At 35.1% G+C, this 22,087-nt stretch overlaps 1 protein-coding gene across 1 annotated transcript in view; it reads left to right on the top strand.

The window, feature by feature from the left end:
• The window catches only part of RYR2 (ryanodine receptor 2), a 334,723-nt gene that overhangs the window by 248,067 nt on the left and 64,569 nt on the right, over positions 1-22,087 (top strand). Inside the window, exons 69-80 of the mRNA XM_075497176.1 lie at positions 67-307; positions 720-807; positions 2,410-2,502; positions 2,839-3,009; positions 3,937-3,996; positions 8,216-8,350; positions 12,611-12,723; positions 14,346-14,442; positions 19,394-19,497; positions 20,109-20,160; positions 20,308-20,361; positions 22,015-22,038. Coding sequence (XP_075353291.1) covers positions 67-307; positions 720-807; positions 2,410-2,502; positions 2,839-3,009; positions 3,937-3,996; positions 8,216-8,350; positions 12,611-12,723; positions 14,346-14,442; positions 19,394-19,497; positions 20,109-20,160; positions 20,308-20,361; positions 22,015-22,038 — 1,232 coding nt within the window. The remainder of the gene's footprint in view (positions 1-66; positions 308-719; positions 808-2,409; positions 2,503-2,838; positions 3,010-3,936; positions 3,997-8,215; positions 8,351-12,610; positions 12,724-14,345; positions 14,443-19,393; positions 19,498-20,108; positions 20,161-20,307; positions 20,362-22,014; positions 22,039-22,087) is intronic.

Below are 22,087 nucleotides of genomic sequence, written 5' to 3' on the forward strand. Positions count from 1 at the left end.
AAGGTAAAAGTTTTTATTTATATTTTGTGGCCAGGTATATATTATAATATTCATTGCCTTAAATAGTGTTTTCCCAGCCCATCATAAGCAAAGCGAAGCCACAGCTCTTAAAGACACACTTCCTGCCACTGATGGATAAGCTAAAGAAAAAAGCAGCAGTGGTTGTATCGGATGAAGAACATCTAAGAGCAGAAGGCAGAGGTGACATGTCGGAGGCTGAACTGCTCATCCTAGATGAGTTCACCACTTTGGCACGGGACCTCTATGCCTTCTACCCTTTGTTGATTAGATTTGTGGACTATAACAGGTATGTGGAGAGCAATAGGTCAATGAATCTCGTAAAATCTTCCTTTTTATTGATACTGGCTTTTATCCCTTGATATGCCTAGCACCAAATTAAAGTAGCTTTTACTCAGCCTGACAATCTTGGAGTTGCTCAAGCTGATGCTTCATGACTTTTAGGAGGAGCTGCAGTCTTTTTCAGAAGAAAACCAGAAAAAAAGGTGCAATCCAAATCTGTTGGATTAGGCCTAGGATTAATGTAAAAGGATTTTAAGGGTTTTGAAATAGGACATCAAAAAGCCACTGCTACCAGAAAGGATTAAAAGCATGCATGCTTGGTTTTGTTGGCTTGTATCCTTGTAAAATGTTGAAAACTGGTTTCAAAACATAAAGCAAGAGAGGATCATCCGCATTTCCACCTTTTTACCAAATTTTAGGGCAAAATGGCTGAAAGAGCCCAACCCTGAAGCGGAAGAATTGTTCCGCATGGTGGCTGAGGTCTTCATTTACTGGTCAAAGTCTCATGTAAGTAATTCTTTGGTAAACAGTTGTTTTAATTAGGTTTCTTAGTAGGCAGATCAATTATTTAGTGGTTGTGTTTGGGAAAACACATTTAATGACAGAAGTGAAACTGCAGATGGGAAGGTATTAATGCCTTTCAGTTTTCTGACACTTTTGAAATGCCTGAGTAGCTAGGGGAGTTGACGGGTGTTTTGTAGCATAGTAACACTGATTGTAGATATTTTTCGTGTAAATTCTGGTTTGTTTGTTGTGGGGGTTTTTTTGTTTTGGTTTTGGTTTTTTTTTAATATATATGTATTAAAGCTCATTGAGGTCTGTGTCCTTGCCCCCCCTTTTTTTTTTTTTAATCAGTTGTGTTCACCCTCAAAGCCTTTTTATAACTAGGATGTATGGATACTAAATTAGTAGTAGTTGTCTCGTTAAAGTCCATTTTCCTAAATTGTACAGTCTGTCTGCTTGAGCCTCTTGGTAGAGTTACAAGAAAAATCATGTGGAAAGGTCCTCAACATGACTAGTGGAACAAGGGTTTCCTGAAGGAAATGTGCAGCTCTATTTACAGTCACTTAATCTGTGTTGCGGTGTAGATTTGTATTTCTTTAATAAAACTTAAAGTTATATAACTCAATTATTAAGCCTAGGGGTGTAGCTGGACTGAATGAAGGAAAGTCAGTAAGTGTTCTAAGAGCAAGGAAGTAGCAAATACATCTTACAAGTAATTCTCTGAATAAAATATTTTTTTTCCTAGATGATACTGTTTCATAGTTCATAAATGTTACCAGTTAAGGATTTCTGCTTCATTCCACTTCTACAAAATTTACCCTTGGTTCTCAAGTCTGATTCCTCTGGTTCATATGCAAGAACTAAGGGGTCTGCATTAAGACCTAATCAGGCACCATCCCTGATAGTGCTTAAATAAAAATAAAACATGATTCATGTGAATACTGGAACAAAAAGAAGAAAAAAACCAAAAGAGTCTAAATACTTTCAGACATTGGATCTCTGTATGGACTGTTGTCTATACTAAATTTCTTTTCTGCCATAACTTCAAGTGTCTCAAGTTTGGGAAACAAGATGCCTTATTATTTGTGTACTTGTGCCTGAATTTGACTGTAAGATTTATTATAAACATTGCTGTGCACAGAAACTGGTTGCAGAGTAGATAGATACCGAAACGTCAAATTACTTGTGTATTCAAAAGCTCAGTCTTTTATTTAAAATTTCTTATGTATCTGAATATAATGGGATTTATAATGAGAAATAAAAATGGAATGGATGATTTACCAGTAAGGGAAAACCCAGGCAATATTTTTATATTGAATTAGAGGAGGAATGAGATTTTTATCATAGCTGTTTCATAGCCAGAAAAACATGTCTTTCTCTTTAACATAGAAAAAAACCCAAAACACCCAACCCCCTGAGCTATGTCATGCAAATACAGATGGAATTCAAGGCCATTATTGATAATCCGTTAATTTTTTCTGTCCTTGTCTTATATTGTGGATTTTACACATTTCCAGTTAATTTAGATTTTTATTTAAAGTATGTTTAGATATATTCCTCATATATCATAAGTGCTTCTAACTGAGATCTTCGATGTATTTCCAGAATTTCAAAAGGGAAGAGCAGAACTTTGTGGTACAAAATGAAATCAACAACATGTCTTTCCTTATCAGTGACACCAAATCTAAGATGTCCAAGGTAGTGTAAAGATTTTTATATTTTTCTCTTTGCAGAGGGGAAGGAGACAGGAGAACTCCAGAGAAGCACACTTGTTTTGTTTTGGGGTTTTTTTTGGTAACAATCTCTACTGAAAACACTGGGTTGAGAATCAAAACATAGTCACTTGAGAAACACAGTAGACTTTCAAAATATTGGTGCAAAATATTGGCAATGATATAATGGCCATTCCATTGGATAGGGTTGCAGCTGTATAGGTAGTAAGGAAATTGTCAAACCAGAGACAAGTACAAAGTTGCTAGTACAATTCTTTTATTTAATATTGGATTTTTTTTTCATCTTTGCTTTATGCTGCAGGCAGCAGTTTCTGACCAGGAGAGGAAGAAGATGAAGCGAAAAGGTGACCGGTACTCTATGCAGACCTCTCTCATTGTGGCAGCACTGAAGAGATTACTTCCCATTGGCCTAAACATTTGTGCTCCTGGAGACCAAGAGCTAATTGCACTGGCCAAAAATCGATTCAGTATGGTAGGTGCTTTTTTTGGGCTTCTAAAAGGTAGAAATATTTTACTAATGAAATTCTTTGAATATTTTCCCCATGCTCATTCTTACAGCATGACACAAATAATCAAGACTATAATTCTGTTATATAAAGGCACAATGGGTGACTATGGTAGATAGTAATCTATATATTGTTCTCATTTTCAGGACATAAAACTTTTCAGTTTGGACATACTTATTTTCTAAAGGATCAGTATATGAATAGAGATGACATTCTTAAATTAAAACAGTTATTTCTTTCAATTTTTAATGCTAAATTGTGTTTGTTATATTTTATGAAGCTTGAATTTGGAAATGCAAATAAGAACTGGATGTTTCCTAACTTCTATGCCCAATATCATAACTAATTCTTTTTGATCACTCTCATGTGAATGCAAAAATTTCTGTAGGGATAGACTGTTCCAAAAGTGATTCTTCTAGGAGTAAAATCACAGTGCAATAACGTGATTGTAATTTGGTATATACTCCTTTCTCAAGCTATCATACTTTGTACACCCTAGTGGGTTATATGACCTTTGGACAGCTGAACTGAATGTTTATAAAAGATCTCCAAAAGAAACAGAAATCAAATCAGAGAAGCGTGATATTGGTTTCATTTGGTCAAACTTTGGTTAAAGTATGTGTATACCAGAAATTTTAATTCAGACTTGCATTTAGTGTGTTACTATGGACAAATATGAATGATGCCATCCAGAACTTGTTCCTGTGAGCTTGAACGTGGCTAGCTCTGGCCTCATACAAAAAGATGTATTGCCACTGAGATATTCCTCAGTCTTCCACATTGTCAGTTTTATTCATCATCTGAACTAAGCCCAAGGTTGACATTTATATGAACAATATCTTTTCTTAATTACCTTCTATTCCTAATTTATATGATTTTTAATTTATTGACAGAAAGATACTGAAGATGAAGTACGAGATATTATCCGCAGTAATCTTCATCTCCAGGGCAAGGTAATCTATATGTGGTTTTTAAACATTATTTTTCTTCCTTTGAATTCATTTGTTGATGCCATATAATGACAACCTGCCTTTGTTCGTTAGGATAACTTGTAGTCCCTTTTTCTCTTCTGTCAAGTAACTTGTTCATGGCAACTGTTAAATGTTAGGTTTTTAATGTGTTTATATATGCATTACATACAATAACATGTAGCTCTTCAAATCCCTGCCTATGCACACCATTAATATGAAATTGGAGATGGAAGCAAGGTCTATCACTGTTTACCTTCTAGTATTCGGGATAGAATCTGCAAAATGCTCAAAGTTACTTTGTATCAGTTTAAAGTGTAAAGGAAAAGGAAGCTGCCACTTTGGCATACTCTGTGAAGTGAAAAATCTCCACTTTGCTCAGTTTTGTTCCTGTTTTTCAGCCCAGGGAAAGGAAAGTATTTTTAAAAGTGTAGATTTTTGTTATCAAATTTCAATTAGTGCCAGATGAAAAGCCTTAGGGAAAAAGTCCTGAACTGGCCCAGTGTAGTTGAACAATTTTATTAATGCTTCAAATAATGGCAAAGAAGAAGCCATAATACGAAAGTGTAATAAAACGGTGTACATTTGTTCTTTACTGAAGGAAGATGGAGTAGGGCTATGGATGGTCCTTTATTTAGGACTGTCCTTTAGCTCCTCCCCCTGCCCTAGGTTTTATTCACCTCAAGGAAAAAACTAACTAGTGTTTCCTGTGCTCATTAAATGGTTACAAGAGAAATGGTTACCAGAGAATAAACATGTGAGTTGGAAATATGCCTTTTTTTTCCTGAAAGGGTATTTAAGAATCATCCAGAAGTCTAGATTCCACTGCAATTCAGTGCATGGCAATAATTTTTTTTTTTTTTTTTTAAATGACTTGGTAATGGGATGGCTCTTTCTGAATAATGTCTGAAGGTTAATTTTCTCCCGTCTTATATTTTCTGTATATCGCTGCAATGTCAAGCAAGATTATATGGAGGTTGTGGTTTCTGGGAGCTCATAAGAAGATACATCATTTTGCAAAGCTAACAATTAGCATTTTTCACAAAATATTACAAATAAAAGTCCAATAGCTTTAAATTATAGGCATTGCACATAGCAAAGTTTACCACTGAAAACAAAAGATTTGGTTAAATCCTAAAAAAAGCTTGAAATACTTATCCTTGTATAGCAAATATTGTTATATACTGAGAAGCAGAAGAAACCACACAGACAAAGTACTAGGAAGAAAAGAACATTTGTGAGAATCTTCATGAGCAACAGTACTTAAGCAATGTGCATGCCATGAACATACAAACCTTAAATGCGTTGTGATTTTGTGTGTGAACTTCAGTAATGTTTTCTTAATGATGAAGATAGGTCTTTCTGTTCTGACATTTTCAGTATGTGTATATTGTCATTTTGTGAGCCGTGCAATTGTAAGTCTTGCCTGGCATTTCATGCTGCTTCTTAGCACTTGTCCTCCTGTTTTAAATACTTCAGTTTCTATTTTGTTTCTTTAGGGTTACATTCTGCATACTGCTATTAAGAAATTTCTGTCTGTTACTGCTTTGTTGCCTTGGGGTAATGATACTTTTTAATACCTTGATCTGTGCTTTCTCTTCAGAAACTTCCTTTGCTTCAAGTAAAAGTTCACAATTGTTCAGCAACATATCACCTCCTCTGTTTATAACACATGAGAATGAAAGTACTTTTAAATTTCTTATATTGATGAAGTTTCACAGTGCCTTGATAATTAAGAAGGAAGTAATCTTAGCTAATCCAAAGTACACATTGACAGATATTCCAGTTGTAAACTTTTCAGCAGTGACTTTGGATTTTCCTAATTGTAAAATGAATTCCCAGTGGAAGATGACATTCTGAAAGGGAACCACATAATACGTTGCTAACAAAGCTAAATAGCTATTGTAGCTTTATTTTATAGCTATCTACATATTGCTTTACTAGCTTTGAAAAGCTCTGGTTTTGACCTGTATGTGAAAAGTAGTCAACTCAACTAGGACTTCAAAACTTCAATTTATTATTGTATTTATTATCTTTATTATGATTTGTTATCTATGGCTAAGTAATTTGTTCTCAGTTCTTGAAAGATATCTTTTCATGAATCATTTAACACTGACATGTTCTAGAGTTCACATTAAACCTAAGTGTATAACTTAATTTTTTAAAAGTATATTGTATAAATTCAGTAGTTATTTACAAAGTACAATATAATTTATTCCATAATTCTCTGATGTCATTAGTGTTCAGTCACTATTGTGACTGAATCAAGTACATGTCGGATACAGTCAAATATGATGTTTTTTGTTAAGAAAAATGATGCCATTGTGCTATATGCATACACCACCCTTTTGTGGTCTGAGTCATACATAAAAGGAATGTAGGGTAAATGGCCTTATAAATTTAAATTATTATTTAATGTTATGAATTAATACGTAACTTACACAATGGTGTTTGTGTAAGGTGGCTTTCAAAACAGAGAAAAAATACCACTTTTTGGAAAGGCTGATTTTCTTCCAACCATAGCAGTATTCTTTCTTCAGATGGTGTTTTCTGTTAACCACTTTTGCTTCTCATAGACAACATATTCTGTCATTTATTTTAGAGCTAAAATGTAATTTATCTTGATTTCTGTTTGGAAAACTGCACTGTTTGAGAATCATCCTTCTGAATCTTTAGCTATTAATGTTGTGGCGTCTATTTCATGCATTTGTCTACCTTTGTCTACATTTGTCTTCACCCTGTTTCTGTCTTTCCTTTCCTTGCATGCCTGCATGCTGTTACTCAGTACCGAGCCTTTTATTTCAAGAAATTGATGATGAAACTTGCATTCATTTTGACATGGATGAAGCTCAAGTCACCAAAATCTTCTTCCAGCCATGCTAATTCACACCTTGAAATGTCAACTACTCATACCCTTAGAAAACTACCTATACAAAAAAGCTGTACCTTGATAGAATGTGAGGAGTCCTCAGATCAAAAGACATCTCCATCTGTGATTAAAAAGTCTTTTGTGGACTATTCATTCATGATGATCCAGTCAAATGCTCACGCAAAGACTGTGGATGTGACAGTTGTTAAGAAATGGAAAAGCCGAAAGGTGGAAGAAATGCCTGCCAATTGTGGCTTTCTAGGTTGTAATAAGCTATTATTGAGCGACTGTGTAAGTTTATAATCATTCCTGGAACTTCAGTAAACTGTGTATCATAAGATGTTTTGTGGAGGTGAATTAGCATTATTGTCTCATCTTAGGCACAAATTGAAATCTGGATCCACAAAGATGTTTTAGAAAAGTAAGTGTTGAGTTTAAGCCCTGTTTGAATCTCTAGGGTTTAGGCTCCTAAATGCTCTAGGAATCCAGGCCAGTGGGACTTAAACCTAAATTGCACAATCAGGAATGATCACTGGCCACAGCTCTCAGTAAAATGGGTTACGCATTGCATTTGTTTTCAGTGTCATTGGCACAAAAAATGGTTGCAATGTGTGTTGTATCAGTGTTGATTAGCAGAAGCACTGGGGAGACAATATTAACCCAAAAAAGAGATTGCTAATGGTGAAACAGAGAATCACAGATCACTGAAATGGAAAAAATTAAATGTAAAGAGAAAAATAAGAAAAAAACATTTTTCTTCAGACAGTTCTTTATAATTTGTAGCCTAATAAGCAAATGCATCTTGAATTCATTTTTCATAAAATAACTTTTCATTTTTTAGCTAGTAATCAGTAAAATTAGGATTTTCTAACAATTGAAAAAACCTAAAATGAAAAAAATTAGACATAAATAAGACTAATATTACCAATTTCCATGACTGAAAACTAAGCAATCCCAACTAGTAGGGCAACAATTTCATTGTTGTTTGGTTTGATAACTGGAAAGTCAGTGTACAAAGTTATGTCTACCTCATATTCATTACTTTTCCTCAAATAATATATTCATTGCTGGTGCCAGTGCTATTTGTCGGCCCATGATCATTTACTCTTTGTATGATTATTAGACTTTTAGTCCTATGGAAGCTCTCGAGAAACATTGCACAGATTTGTTCTCCCAGTCAGTGTAGTGGACACTGTATGCGTTAGCCGTGTAAAGGTGTGGGTTAGCCATATGAAGTGCTTCTGTTGTTTGAAGCAGCTTCTGTACTAATTGAACTGTTTGACCCTACATTTGGAACATTTTGCCTTGGTGACATGTGAAATCTTTGTCCTGCAGCTTGAGGATCCCGCCATTAGGTGGCAGATGGCACTTTACAAAGATTTACCAAACAGGACTGAAGATTCTTCAGATCCAGAGAAGACTGTGGAAAGAGTCCTTGATATAGCTAATGTACTGTTTCACCTGGAACAGGTTAGACACATTTTCCCGATTCCATTGCTTCTTAATCTAAACAAAAGTACCTTTCATTTTTACTTTCACCTGCTGTATTTAATGTTATATTCTTTTTTCTTTCTTTTGATGGCTATTCTTCACGTGCTTTGCCTTGTGTTTTGTAATCCAATATCATGGTCATATTGATCACACAGTGCGTTTGCAGCAGCTCCAACAATCGTTTATTTGGAAAAGGACTAAGAAAGTGATACCTATGTTTTAGCTCCCTTCTGGTGCATTTCAGCTAGCTGGAAGTAATCACTAAATTGTCCATGGACATGAAATGAGTAAAAAACAACTTAATTATTGAAAAAATGCCTTTTTTCAAGGTATTTTTCCTCAGTTGAGATTCTTGAATTATTGAAGTAGCAAGAAACTTAAAGCTGCCTACATAAATATCTGGTTAGAAGCTGCATATTATAGCTGTATGGAGTAGGACGGTCAGATGATTTGGTACACAACTTCTCTAGTGATGGCTTTAGAAAGCTATTTACTACATACTAGTTAAAAAAAAATATAAGAGGAATGTCCACTTGACAAAATCTATAAGGAAGTTTGTGTGAATGTGGGCAAGAATATATGCATTTAGAAAATTTAACTGGCGTTGAAATTCAGAAAATTCTTGATAATCTGGAAGTTTTAGCAAGACTACTCTTCGGTGGTCCAGCAAGCTGCTTGCATACATGAACTCAGTTCATGCTGGTGCAATGGTGAATACGAACCAAGGTTAACCTGGCCAGCTCAAATGTTACTTTCTGCATTCAAGAGATAGTAGAAGCAGAGTGGAGGAATGATTTTTCTGAGAAAGTTCTGGCAGAATCTTCAACTTGTTTCAGAATCTGGCATGAAGCTCTATTGTTTTATCTAATATTTTTTGCATAAATATATGAGCTTCCCATGTGACCTGGAGTACAGTAACTTTCATTAAAAAAAAATCTGTAATTTATTTTGTGTCTTTCCCACTAGCACTGATGGATTTTTGTCTTTTGTCTCTCTGATTAAACTTGTCCCCAGAAATAGGTCAACCAAGAATAAATGTTGGAAGTTAGGTGTTAGTTGGTTGGTTTTGATTTTTGTTTTTTCCTCCCGTTGGAACAAGAGTCCATTACTTATCTTTGAGATTTTAATTCTTTAAATTTTGAAATAAAAAAATTCCCTTTGTTGGTACATTTCACAAGTCAAAGACTACTTGATTAAATTAGTTTTCCCATTTTGCTTACTGAATTGTTAGCTATTTTGCACTTTAGATTTGTTCTGTGTTTTCTAGGCTTTCTTTTTTAGAATGTACTGAAGAAACAGCATGTTAACTTGAAGGGAATTCCTAGTGGCAGAGATGAACGCTGCTGGTTACACCATAGACTATAAACTGACTACATATAAAATTTGCTCAGACTTTATTTTTTTTGCTTTTCAGAGAACATTTGAAAACTCAAGGCTCCCTTGCCCTCTCATTAGATTAGTTGGTTTCACTCTGAAGCTTGGCACAGGTTTTCAGACCCTGTGTCAGGAAGTTTCCATATTGTGATGAGGTCACTGGTTCAGTCAAGTAGGACTCTGAGAGATCTGTGAAAGTGCTTGTATGTACACTGTGCAGCACTTGATAGCTAAAAGTGACTTTCAGAGATCTTGGAATGCACAAAGTGTGTTGATGTGAATACCTGTGTCCCAGCTGTTGCATTACACAACTCTTCTTCATATAGTTTGCCAGCCTTAATATGGACTTGCTTCAAATTCAGCAACCTTACACAGGTTGATAGAAGAGGATGAAGAGGAGTCACTAAATTTTACCTGTTATTGAATATGTGTGGAGCAAGCAAAAAGTGATAAAATGTGGAAGTAAATTCATGGCAATCACGGTTAGTCTACTAGAGAGAGACAGGAGAACGGGTGTTGTTTTGAAAGGATATAGGGTGTCTGTGAGGAAGAAGGAAGAGTAGAGGGGGGCAAAACTTCTTGTCTTTTACCCTGGTTTTATCAAAGTTAACCAAGCTGAAAGGAAATTGATTAACATGTACAGAGTTGCATAATTCAGCATTAGACTCTTGTATTTGAGTTCAAACAGCATATACAATCTCTTGATTTCTGGCATTTTAGCTATACCATCATGTATATAAATTGGTTAAGCTTTTGTAGTTTGGAGAAATTGTTCAAGGGAGTGAAACCCAAGGTATGATCCTTGTGTTTTCTGTGTTCTGTCACAGGATCAGTCTCACAGAGTATAGAATCCAGCTGTAGTACAGAACAGGATGGATTCCCATTGTAATACCAGATTGACATTTCAGATCAACCCTTCTGATCAGACTTAAACAATGACTTGTAGTGAAGTAAATGCTGGCTGCTTTTATTCTGGGTACTTTGCACCTATTTGTTCAAAGATTTGGCCCCACAGATATAGTTATCTTCTGTAGACAAGTGCTCAGGTGCTTTTGTTACTGAAACGGGTAATTCAATGTCTTTAAAAATAATGAATATGTGAGCACTGGGTCTGTTTTTATGATAGTCTTGAGTAATCCTTTGCTCTCCATATACAAATACTCTGTTCTCCATATATACATACTCTGAATGCTTTCCTTATTGCACTGGCAAAGATCAGGTCATTCTTTGTATTTTCTTTCCATGCACACCTAACTTCTTTGTTTTTATTATTTTCAGAGATCTGCTTCCGTAGGCCGAGGCTATTTCTTTTGGGAAAGTATAGAGAGTTTTATAGTTGTTTGTGAAGATATTACTAATTACCTAACTTTCACATTTGGGTTTGTCTGACTTCTAAATTATTAGCGCTGACTTTCTGTGACTGTAAATATGTTTACAGTGAATGCTTTTCTATCCTTTCTCTTAACAAATATTTTTCATTTGTATTCTATCTTTTGGAAGGAACTTGTTTTAGAATGTCACCATTTAATCCTACAAGTGTAATTATCCATTTCACTGAATGCTTGGCAGTATTTTAGTCTGTTTAATTAAATGTTTATTGTTTAACTACAAATAATTTTTCATATTTCACCAAACTAGAAAAGTCCTCTTGGATAACTATGTTTGGATTGAATATTGAGTCCACATAAACATCATCATCACTACATATTTTAAATAAAATGCTTTATTTTATTACAAGGGAGAATTACCAAGTCTTTCAGGGTAGAGATGCTAACTTCCATTGACTCGTTTGATGATGTTGGGAGACAGAGGAGCTATTATTCCACTAGCACAGTTGTCTGTAAAAGAAACAAACAAAACCCCCACAAACAAACAAACAAATAACCCCCACACAAAAGACACTCCCTCCCCCTTAACTCTACAAGAGTTGTGTAGGTTAAATCAAATGATACGATCTTTATGGAGCAGTTGTGAAGTAAATTACAAAAACTGTGAGTAGGCTGTGGGAAAGGAGTGATCTGTAGCACAGCCTGCAACCACAGTTCCCAGTTATCCAGCCAGGCTATATACTGTTGCATACAATTGCTCTTCTGGACCACAGTAGTCATTTTCTTCTGATGGAAACAAGGATGGAAGGTGGAACAAAAGAAGCTGAAAGAGCAAAAGATGAGGATGGAGCACACCCAATTTCATCTCATGCTACTGTAGAGCCAGGATGCAGAAAGAGAATATATCTGGAGACAGAGCTGTAATATTATGAAACGTAGCTGAGGTGTTTTGGAATATCTTATATTCGTTCTACCTATGCAGATTCATGGAAGGGATTTAGTTGTAACTAAGTCTTCATGCCTGTCCCTAATTTTTGAAGTTAATTCCTTTCCATTGTAGCTGGTCATGGTAAATATTACAAATAAAAGATTAATTGTATTTAAGACGATCCCTTTAAAATTATTGTCTGAGGCAATGTGAAGGTGTACAATTACCTGTACATATGTAAAGAGTTACATATAAAAGATAGAAAAAGTGAAGATTCTTTGTATTAAAAGTTAAGGTTTCCTGAGAGATGGCCTCGATGATACTATTCTGTCTAAAAGATGTAAGAAGTAGGATGAAGTAAAAAAGGAGAATATCTGTATCATACAAGGAAAGGGAGATTTTTGCTTTTAAGTTTATTTTCTAAATTCTGATTCTACAATTTGGCTGATCACTTGTACTCTGTCTAGAACACTTTTTCCCATCTGTTGTTCTTCTGTTATCTTTCCACTTGCTTTATCTGTTATCTCACATTTTTATTATTATTACTATGTCCAGACAGTAGGGACATTGCCACATTGTTTATTTTTCCATGTGTATTTTATGTAACAGGTTGAGCACCCTCAGCGGTCCAAAAAAGCAGTGTGGCATAAGCTGCTGTCTAAACAGAGGAAAAGAGCAGTAGTTGCATGCTTTAGAATGGCACCATTGTATAATCTGCCAAGGTAAAAGCTATATTTATTCTATCTTTCACAAATGCATTTATGTTCATATAGTGCTATTTGGCAAGATCAAAAGGAAGAAAAACATGTAAACCAGTAACTGATAAACTGTGTGGTAATGTACTTTGTATATTTCTTCTGATAGATCTAATTACTTTTTTCTAATATATCTTCTGAAAAGAATAACAAAAGTATAATTTTAAATTTCTGGTTCTCTCCTCCTGCTGTTATTCCACCTGTTCCTCCTGGTATGTTTTCTTTTCTGAAAAGTAGACACCTTTCATAGGAGAGATAAATGCAGAAACAGACATATTGGTGCCACTGTAATATCATCTTGGGAGATAAATTGCCTCCTACGCCATGGTATAGCTCTGGAAATATGGAGTTACCTTCATTATTAGGTGCTGAATGTTCTATATGCAGGAAATAAACCGATACTATTTATCTGAAAACTTGTCTATTTATTGTGCACTTTTGGGAAGAGGATTCTATTAGACAAGAAATATATGCACATACTCTAGGTGTTTCACACCTTTTCCTGTGGCTCCTTTTCCTCTTCTTTCTTGTTCAATAGAGAATGGGATCTATAGGCAAGCAAGTTTCAGAATCCTGAGATTCTGGAAAGAATGAACGTTCAGAAAAAGTAAAGACATCTGGTTTTTTATGCCATTGCTAAAAATAATTTCCAGAACATTTGTATCTGATCTTTTCAACATAATAATGTTCTTGGTTTTTCCCAAAAGTATGCATATTATTACTATTACCATAGTTAGTAGGATGATTCTTAAAGTCTGTTCCAGGAAGCACAAGGGCATGAGAATCATACTAGCTTGAAATGAGGCTGCCATGACAGTTGAAAATAGAACAAAGTTGTTTCTATCTGTAGCTGTTCTTACTGTAACAAGTAGGTCACCCGCACATAACCAGATTTCCTGTGAATTTTAATTATACTTGTTCCTTTTCAGTGTATGAGACTGGCAGTTGTTTAAAAAAATTAAGATGATTGATAAAATTCTTCATGAAGAATTGGTTGTCACACAGTCCATTTTGCATTGAATCCTCAAGAAAAAAAAACAACCAAAAAACAGTAAACATCATCATTAGCTTACCCTCTTTCCCCTAGCCTCATAATCCATTTAATTTCATGGAGTTTGGAAAAAAATGGTTTACTATTTTAGATAGGCAAGTCTAATCCTGAACATTAAAAAAAAATGCAATTATTTGAGCACAATCCAAAGTTATCTATTGCTGTTGTCTTAATTTTTAAATTAAAATAATATGAAAATATTTTATATTAAAAGTAAAACTCACTAATGTGGCAAATTGATTTTCTTACTTGTGTTTAAATTTCTTTAAAGTTCTATTTATTATCTGTTCCTGAAATCATTATTATTACATTTTAATATCAGTTTTACAAATTAATGGGACAGTTTTGAATAGAGCATTTTAATGTAAATTTAATTTTTAAAATAGGTGCTTTCAGCAGGTTTTACAATAGAAATTTTGCTTTCCTTCTAAGTGGTAGTTGTAATGACTGGACAGTTCTTCAAGCTAAATGAAATTCATATTGACCAAATCTTCTCTCTAAGAGTTTACAGCTTTTGTTTTAAATGTCCCTTTTTTAGGCACCGAGCCGTCAATCTCTTTCTTCAAGGCTATGATAAATCTTGGATTGAAACAGAAGAACACTATTTTGAAGACAAACTGATAGAAGACTTAGCAGTACGTCTGGGTGCAAAGGGTTGTGGGAATGTATTATGGATTAACATTCATCTTGTATAATAATAATTATAAGTCTGTGAGGTACATAAGATATCATTTAAGCTGTCTCTACCCAAAGGGGTGAGCTATAACCAAGTCACTCTGACAGGTGTTAAAAATTACAAGTGATGGAGATTCCAGAATCCCCTCAAGCAGTCTGCTTCAGGGCTTCAGTAACCTTTTATAAAGCTTTTCAAAGTTTTGTCTAAACTACATGCTAGTTGCTGTCATTCCCCTATCTCTTATCTTCTGCCGTGTGGAGAAGGGGAACAGCCTATTCCTTCCTTTCTTTGCAGTTAACCTTTATGTATTTGAAGACTTCATAACCCACATTAAAGCCATTTAAGTCAAAAGGTTAGAATATGAAAGTAGAGGAATTCTAGTCTTAGATTAATCAATCCCTCAGAAGCAGACAGAGTCTGCTGCTTCTTCGCAGAAGAATTCTCTTGTCAGGGAGGTGAAGATTTTTCCCAATAGTAAAGTGTTAGAGCCATGTCTTTAACCTGGTAAATCCCTGGGATGATTTTCAGTAAAGCCTTGTGTCCTCATCCCTTACATTTGTCTCTCAGAAAGGTAGCTCTTTCGAGGGTTGGGCAAGAACTAGTACTAGGAAATGATGCAGTCCGTGGGAGGTCCAACAGAACACTGTCTGAGATCAATCTTTTTATTGTGAGGAGAGCCTGCTCTCTGCAATAGAGAGAGGAAGCTAACTGGAAAATTGCTATTAGAAAAAAAATAATAATTTGCTTTTACCTTTTAAAGCTTATGCTTAAAACCAGCTACCCAAGTTGTGAACAATTTTGAAAATAAGGATCAAAATAGCGAAAGGAAGATCACCAGCAATGAGCTCAATACAAGCAGACTATGGAAGTTCATTTTTGCCTGCACGCATGCAGAATTCATTTCTTGGGGCATCCTTATTGTATGATCAAGCATTGTGAAAAAGCGAGACTTCTGGAAATACTTTGTATACAACCTTTTAAACTGATATCTTCATGTGTCCCAACACACTGCAAATGTTTTAAATAATGCAGGTTCATTGCCAAAAATAATTATGCTTTAGCAATTGAGAGCATGTGTGTGTAGATATGGATGTGGAACAACATAGCTCTTTACATGTGCGTATGTATGTGCAGGTGTGTGAAATAACGCAGCATGGTCATTCGGTTACACTTTGACATAAAGGGTTGTCTTCTTACCTCCTCTATGAAACCATATCTTTGCTAAGTTTATGAAGAACTCCTTGCTGGCAGGTAGCTTATTTGAAAAACTGTCTTAGAGAAGACAGAAACAGATTGGATTGGCTGCTATATCATCCTTTAGTAAAGGACTACAGGCATTCCTTTGTAATTCCTCAAGCATACAAATAAGTGTGTCTCCAGCGCTCTCTTAAGGAGAGATCACAGAATCACAGAATCACAGAATCATATAGGTTGGAAAAGACCTTTAAGATCATCGAGTCCAACCATAAACCTAACACTGCCAAAAAACACCACTACACCATGTCTCTAAGTACCTCATCCAAACGTCCTTTAAATACCTCCAGGGATGGCGACTCAACCACTTCCCTGGGCAGTCTGTTCCAATGCTTGATAACCCTCTCGGTGAAGAAAAATTTCCTAATATCCAGTCTAAACCTCCCCTGGCGCAACTTGAGGCCATTTCCTCTTGTCCTATCACTTGTTACCTGGGAGAAGAGACCGACCCCCACCTCTCTACAACCTCCTTTCAGGTAGTTGTAGAGAGCGATGAGGTCTCCCCTCAGCCTCCTTTTCTCCAGGCTAAACAGTCCCAGCTCCCTCAGCCGCTCCTCATAAGACTTCTGCTCCAGACCCTTCACCAGCTTCGTTGCCCTTCTCTGTACGCGCTCCAGTACCTCAATATCCCTCTTGTAGTGGGGGGCCCAAAACTGAACACAGTATTTGAGGTGCGGCCTCACCAGTGCCGAGTACAGGGGCACAATCACTTCCCTAGTCCTGCTGGCCACGCTATTTTTGATACAGGCCAGGATGCCATTGGCCTTCTTGGCCGCCTGGGCACACTGCTGGCTCATATTCATTTGAGATGTATTACATCTTTCATTCAAAAGAGCAAACAAAACTCTATCTGTTTTTTAAATACATTTCTATCACATTCTTGCTGCTTTAGAGCACTCTACTAGAGGTTGGGAGTTTGAGGTTCTACTGTTCAGCTCTGTGGAGCTGACCCAGACTGTTGTGTGGGCTTCATAAAAGATATGGTTATGATGCTGGTGAAGGTTCTCTGTTCTGAAGGTTCTTAGAGAAACTGTACCCTGGCATAGCAAGGAATTGAAGATTTCTTGGGCTGTCAAGATGGAATCACAGCCCAGGCTGTGGTGGCAGAACTTGTCTGGAAGGGGAGAAAGGAGGAGCCTTGGGTTCTGTAATGTGTACTTGAAGGTTTGCCTGAAGTTTCTGAGCTGTTCACATATTAGGTAGAAAATTGGAACAATCCAGGGCCCAGAAACTATAGCCAAGACTTCCTGTCCTTTAACTCTCTGTAGTCAGTAAACTACAATGTTGTATGCCGTAGTACATTCTTTCTCAATACTGAGAATCTTGAACTCTCTTTTCTGCTAAGTAAAAATAGTTTAAAGGGAGAAATGCAGTAAAAACTACCTCCTTCCTGACTTTGCCAGATCTAGACTATTTATAGATCTGTGGTAAGGGCTTTTTCTGGGATGTGGGACATGAGTGTTTGCACCCCCTAAAGCAGAGGACTGGAGTAAACTTGCAGTTTTGTTCCCTGAATCTTCTGTTCTTAAGTCTATTATACAAAAGTATATGCAAGTCCTCTATTTGAGGAGCTTAATTCTGCTGATTCTTAATTGTCATTCAACAGATCAAGTCTCTAAGAGAACTAGATTTTTAATGTTTGATATTAAAATCATAAGATATTCAACACTGTCTTTATTGATAGTTAAAATGCTTCTGCTTTAATTAAGTTATATGAACACTTAAGCTTATGTGATAAAATTATTGATTAGTTTTGTTGGTAGGCATTAGTGGACATAATAATTTATAAGAAAAATATGTTTAAAGGATGTTTAATAATTAGATTATCTAGAAATTAAATCTTTTAATTCTTCAACATTTAGAAATGGCAGCTAAAACTTACCCAACTTATTTGTTTTAGCCTCTTATTTACATTCAGTTAAAGCTCTTTATTTTACACTTAAATAACTATAGGTCAAATGTCTCAAAACAATGAAAATTAAGAATCCTTGTTTTCCAGAAATGTCAGAAAATCATTTGGTTCTAGTGTTCATGCTATGCTTTATAATAAGTTCTACTTAACTCAGTCATTGGTGAATTTGATCCTCCATTTAATTTGATTTAAATCTATGAAAACTAACAACTTATATTAAACATTAACACAGCTTCTGCCCTTTTGCTTCATCAGTTCTGATAACATTAGAGAGGTATTCTGGTTGATAACATTACCAAGCATAGAATGCTGCTATTTAATTAAAGAGAAAGGTCAGCATCCTAAATGAGATTGAAATAAAGAGCAGGGGAAGACCTCCATAATGGTGTGATATAACTAGAGTTCTAATTTGCATTGTTCAGATCTTGTTATTGATACTGAAAATATTGTCACATATTGCAAAATGTGAAATAAACCTTGTATGGCCATCATAGACTAGCATGTGAAACAATCATTGTGCATATATGTCAACTGAAGTGAATTCTCAGCTGCAACCAGTCATGTTTGGTACAGCTGAGTGGAAGGGGTGGACTTCACAGGCACGTATGAAGTGTAATACACATAGAGATCTATAAGCATTCCCACAGGAATGTATTTGACACTAGCACACACAATTTTTTTCTTAACAGGCAAAAAATCGATTTTCCTTACATCTGTCATGTGGCCAACCCTTCCTTATGGCTAACAGATAACATCTGACATTATTATAATTTCCTACTTGTGCAGTCTTATCAATGCATGGAATTCTTTTTATCTGTATTTTAGTGTATACTGCTAGGTGAAAACAAGAAGGAAGAGTGGGCATAATTTATGCAACCAATTTTCTTTGAGCTACCACATACTTTGTAGAAAAAGTATGTCTGGATGAAGCAATTTTGTTAATAACTTGGTACGCAAAACTTACTTTCTGAAATGTCTTTTGGCAAAAGACAAGAAGCCAGAGGACAGATTTTGTATAGATTCTTTTCAAAACACTGCTTTGGTGGTTGCCATTATAGTATTTAGGATTACATTTTTCTTTTAGAATGAACTAACTAGAGCTGTCTAAACCCAAAAGGAAAATAACCACATGAAAAAAACTATTTGTGTGTATATATATATATTACTGAATGATATATAATATTTTTTAATACATTATTGATTTGTCATCTAAAATTCTACATCCTGCCAGCATTACTGTTGTTGGTAGATATGGCTCCTTCTGTCTAAAACTATTGGTGAGCTTCAAGTTTGGATTTCTTCTCCCTCAAAGCCTCTCAGAGTTCCTCAGCGAACATTATACCTGGCATAAGACTTGGAACAGAGGATTCTAATTTTTAGCTGATGAAGCTTGTTAACATAGAGAGGAACAGACAATATAATAGCAAATGATGGCATCTGGTTACCAGTCATTCTGGGTAACAGCAGTAAAAGATTGAAGTTATTTTCAGAATCTAGGGAAGAGGGTTAATTTTTATAAGAGGAAATCCAGAGGTTTGCAAATGGTATCATCTTTGTAAGTCTTCATGGTCATAAACACAGTCAGGATTCAGGCTTTCCATACTTTGCTTGGAACTTGTTTCCTCCTGGTTGTCCAAATAAAAATGACATATGTGAGTATTGAATGTTTAATAAATTGCACAGAGTAAAACATTTTTCACTATAGATAATTGAATATACTTTTAAAATCTTTTTTTCCCTAAAGAAACCTGGGGAGGAACCACCGGAAGAAGATGAAAGCCTTAAAAGAGTTGATCCTTTACATCAACTTATTCTGCTATTCAGTCGAACAGCCTTGACTGAAAAATGGTAGGGATGGCGTGAGAGACTGCAGAGTGTATGCAGATTTTCAGATTACTCCTGTATTTGAAGTTATACATGTCTCTGTTCAAGTGAGATTGCATAGGCTAGGACAAAACATGTATGTATGTACATATGGTGAGTTTGAGTTACACTCAAACCTCTGTAGCCTGTGGTATGTAAAGAGATTTTAACATGACTTATAATGAGATGTAAGGAGTTTTCTAGAGACAAATAGGTGCCCCTGTACACTTTTTCACAGTTATGGATGCTGTGTTCAGGACTTACTGCACCTCTCTCTCCTGTCTGTGTTCCCTGTTGACAGTTATATTCTGAATGTGAAATATGAGCATATTCTAGGTATAATTGAAAAATTAATTATGTTCTCTTCATTGGAAGGTGTTTATGAATTTCTGAGCACTGTGTTTGTAGCTGGCTTTACTTTTCAGTTTGTATTAGTTAATCAAGTCCTCATTTTCCAAAAAGACTTTTGTAATTAATTATGAGCATAGAAATCCTTTAAAAAGATTTTTAAGGTGCTTAAAAATATTTTGGTGCTCCAATTCTACTATAATGGCTCTAATCTTCCTCATTTACCCTTTCTTCTCTCTATTAACCAGCAAATTGGAAGAAGATTTCTTGTATATGGCTTATGCTGACATTATGGCAAAGGTAACTTTTTTTGCTATTTTTTGCATCTTTTCTGTCTTAATAAAATTAATGAAGATCAAGAGAAATTATATGTAAAGTGAAGGAATGCTTAGCTCCCCCGCCTCCCCCCAACTTATCAGTAAATGTTTTCTTTCTACATGGTATCAGAGCTGCCATGATGAAGAAGATGATGATGGTGAAGAAGAAGTGAAGAGTTTTGAAGTAAGATTATACTTCTATTTTGTTTTTCTTGTCATGTTAGACATTATTTCATAGCTTCCAGCTGACATTTATGTTTCTTGGTTCATGGCTTACTGCAGCTTATTATGCCAGTGAACTGCATGTCAGAAGCTGGATTGGCAGATATGAGTGCCCAGATTCATAATAGTAAACCAAAAACATACGTAGTATCACATAATATAAGATTATATAGAGAGTAATTTAACGGATCTTACATGTTTATCTGATTGACTTAAACTTTTTAGTTGTTGAAAAGAAATATTATGGGTAGTAACTTATTCTGGAGTTCTGATAATAACAGGCTGTATCTTGTAACGTATCACGTCCTACCTTTAGTTTGGATGGTTAAAATACTGAAATAATACTGCTTTTTACAGTAGTCATTTACATTCAGTACCAGTAATTTATACAGTATTTTTATGTTCACATATATATTAATGCTTCTTAGTAAAAGGTCAGCTTTTATTCATCAATACTGCCAAGGTCTTTCTTATGTTGAGAATAGGAAATCTGTATTTATTGTTTAATGTTGAGTTTTTAGTGATCGTCACTGTATAAGGAAACACACTTACATGAGTTGATTACAGGAGTAAGAGATGAGTCCTTGTCATGTGTTTGCTCTGGGATCTGTCTCTCTTTCTGTTAATAAAATGGAGTTTACAAGAAATTTATCTGTTCTGAGGGGCACTGAGGGAATTAGCTTGTTAATATTTTTACTATTTAATATATTTTAGCATATTATATTTCTGACATTAAAAGTTGTCTTATCTTTCAAATCAATTAATACTTATCTTTACTAAAACACAGAACCATGAAATACATGCTTTTATTATTTCTTTAAAATATTTCTAAGTATGCTGATTGATTTGATATAAAACTACCTGTGCTGTTTTGATTTTTGAGGAGTGGTTTGGGGCATGTTTACTTTTACTTTCATTGTTTTGTATACATCAGATGTTCTGTATGTTTTCTACATGATGCCGCATGAGATAGCACTGAGTTATTTAAGTACGTATTCCCTATTTGGCTGTATACAGAAATCAGAAAGAATACCAATACCAAATTCTTTTCAGTCACTCAGAAGTTCTAGTCCAGTTGAGTTCCAACTAACATACCCGATATATAGATTTCTGTTTCTTAGTAAATGTCTAAGTATGAATCCAAATTTCAGTGCTTTTTTGTTTGGTTGGGTTTGGGTTTTTTTTTTCCTGGAAATGCAATGTATGACGTATCATTGACTAAACAAAGAATATTTATTTCTATAAGCTTTCTTCAGTTAGCCCATGCATGCTTGTTATATATCAAAATCCTGTACTTATAAATGTGAAAATTTATAAATAGGAAGTCATTGAGGTGAACGAACAAATTTATCAGTAAGGGATTTATTAGTGTTCCTTACCTAAATTATAATGGGTTCCTTGTTCAGCATTCAACTTTATCTTTTGAGAGAAGATTCTATTCATTTGTTTCTCATTATTATTTTTTTCTGTAACTATAAAACTTATGTTCAAATCATGTATTAATCTGTTCAAAAGACAATTTTGTGTGTGTATTTGGTCAGTCACCTGCAGAAAAAAAATTTTGGACTTCTTTTTCTTATTACTATTTCGCTTCTTGTCCTTGCCCTTCCTTAAGGTGACAGGATCACAACGCAGCAAGGTAAAACAAAAAAATATGTGTGTATTTGTCTGGGTCTAATTTTGTGATT

Source organism: Mycteria americana, chromosome 3 (genome assembly GCF_035582795.1).
Source record: "Mycteria americana isolate JAX WOST 10 ecotype Jacksonville Zoo and Gardens chromosome 3, USCA_MyAme_1.0, whole genome shotgun sequence".
NCBI lineage: Eukaryota > Metazoa > Chordata > Aves > Ciconiiformes > Ciconiidae > Mycteria > Mycteria americana.